The 1,057-nt window shown below is 36.8% G+C and overlaps 1 protein-coding gene across 1 annotated transcript; it reads left to right on the top strand.

Moving 5' to 3' along the window:
• Positions 1-264: 264 nt before the first annotated feature.
• Positions 265-814, top strand: LOC120262146 (signaling peptide TAXIMIN 2). The gene is made up of 2 exons (XM_039270212.1): positions 265-434; positions 562-814. Exons 1-2 carry the CDS (start codon positions 337-339, stop codon positions 683-685), a joined length of 222 nt encoding a protein of 73 aa, XP_039126146.1. The 5' UTR covers positions 265-336; the 3' UTR covers positions 686-814.
• Positions 815-1,057: the final 243 nt, after the last annotated feature.

Here is a 1,057-nt window from a genome sequence, read left to right as displayed (position 1 = left end):
TAAATAGCAAATGATAGATTTAAATAATATATTTGGCGGTCCCTGAATCAAAAGTGAAGTTCCTCATCCCACTACCAAACCAAATGCACAACATCGGGTCCGAGTCAACCAATCCCCAGTTGACACATGAAATACCCAAACTACCCACCAAGCCAAGCCCCTGCCGCCACATCTATCAAAAGGGTATTTATGTCAATTAGCCTCTCCAACGGGGCATCCGCATCATCAGTTATTATAAAAGATAAACCTCCTTCGCGTCCTCCAAATACTATTCAAACCAAAAAAGAAAGAAAGAAAAAGAGAGAGAGAGAGAGAGAAATTTCGGAAGCAACGACGATGGAGGATTGCAGGCCTTTGGGGTTCTTGATCGGCCTCCCATTCGCTCTCGTTGCTGTGTTGATCTCCCTCGTCGGCGCCGTGATCTGGATTTTAGGGTCAGTTCTTTCTTTTTGATTTTTTTTTTCTCTGATTTTCTGAAAATGAGAAGTAATTAGGGTTCAATTCAAGGATTTCTTAAATTGGTTTGTTTTTTTGTTGTGTTTTGGGATAATTTGTGTGCAGTTCCATCTTGAGTTGTTTGTGCCCTTGTTGCGCTTGCTTTGCGGGTCTTGCCAATCTTGCTGTAGATCTGATCAAACTCCCTGTCAAAGTTATCAGATGGTTCATTCACCAGATCCCTTGCTGATTTCTGATATCTGATTTCTCTTCTTGTTGATCCGTCAATGCTACTGTTCTTGTGATTTTATTTTTATTTTTATTTTTAATTTTTGAAATTAATAGAAATTAAAGGTGGGTTTGACTGCCACGTTAATCACTGTTCTTGAGATTTAGATTTCAAGGTTGTCTTTTTGTTTTATTGGTGGGTTTGGTAACCAATGTTTTTTTTTGCACTCATGCTTACGTATTATTATTATTATTATTATTTTAATAATAGATTATAAGCGTTTTTGAATATAAACAATACTAAACAATATGAAAATAATATAAGAATCCCGGATAAACAGTATATAAACAGTATAAATACTGACAGTACTGTTGGGGGAGAGATTTGAACCCA

Source organism: Dioscorea cayenensis, chromosome 5, assembly GCF_009730915.1.
Source record: "Dioscorea cayenensis subsp. rotundata cultivar TDr96_F1 chromosome 5, TDr96_F1_v2_PseudoChromosome.rev07_lg8_w22 25.fasta, whole genome shotgun sequence".
In the NCBI taxonomy this organism is placed as follows: Eukaryota; Viridiplantae; Streptophyta; class Magnoliopsida; order Dioscoreales; family Dioscoreaceae; genus Dioscorea; species Dioscorea cayenensis.
The sequence above is the reverse complement of the archived record's forward strand: the minus strand, read 5'-3'. Positions and strand labels throughout refer to the sequence as shown.

Excerpts from the sequence above, each read along its gene's own strand:
- LOC120262146 (XM_039270212.1), top strand. The coding sequence starts at position 337 with ATGGAGGATTGCAGGCCTTTGGGGTTCTTGATCGGCCTCCCATTCGCT. Across the intron at positions 435-561 it reads GCCGTGATCTGGATTTTAGG|TTCCATCTTGAGTTGTTTGT; the intron begins GTCAGTTCTTTC and ends ATTTGTGTGCAG.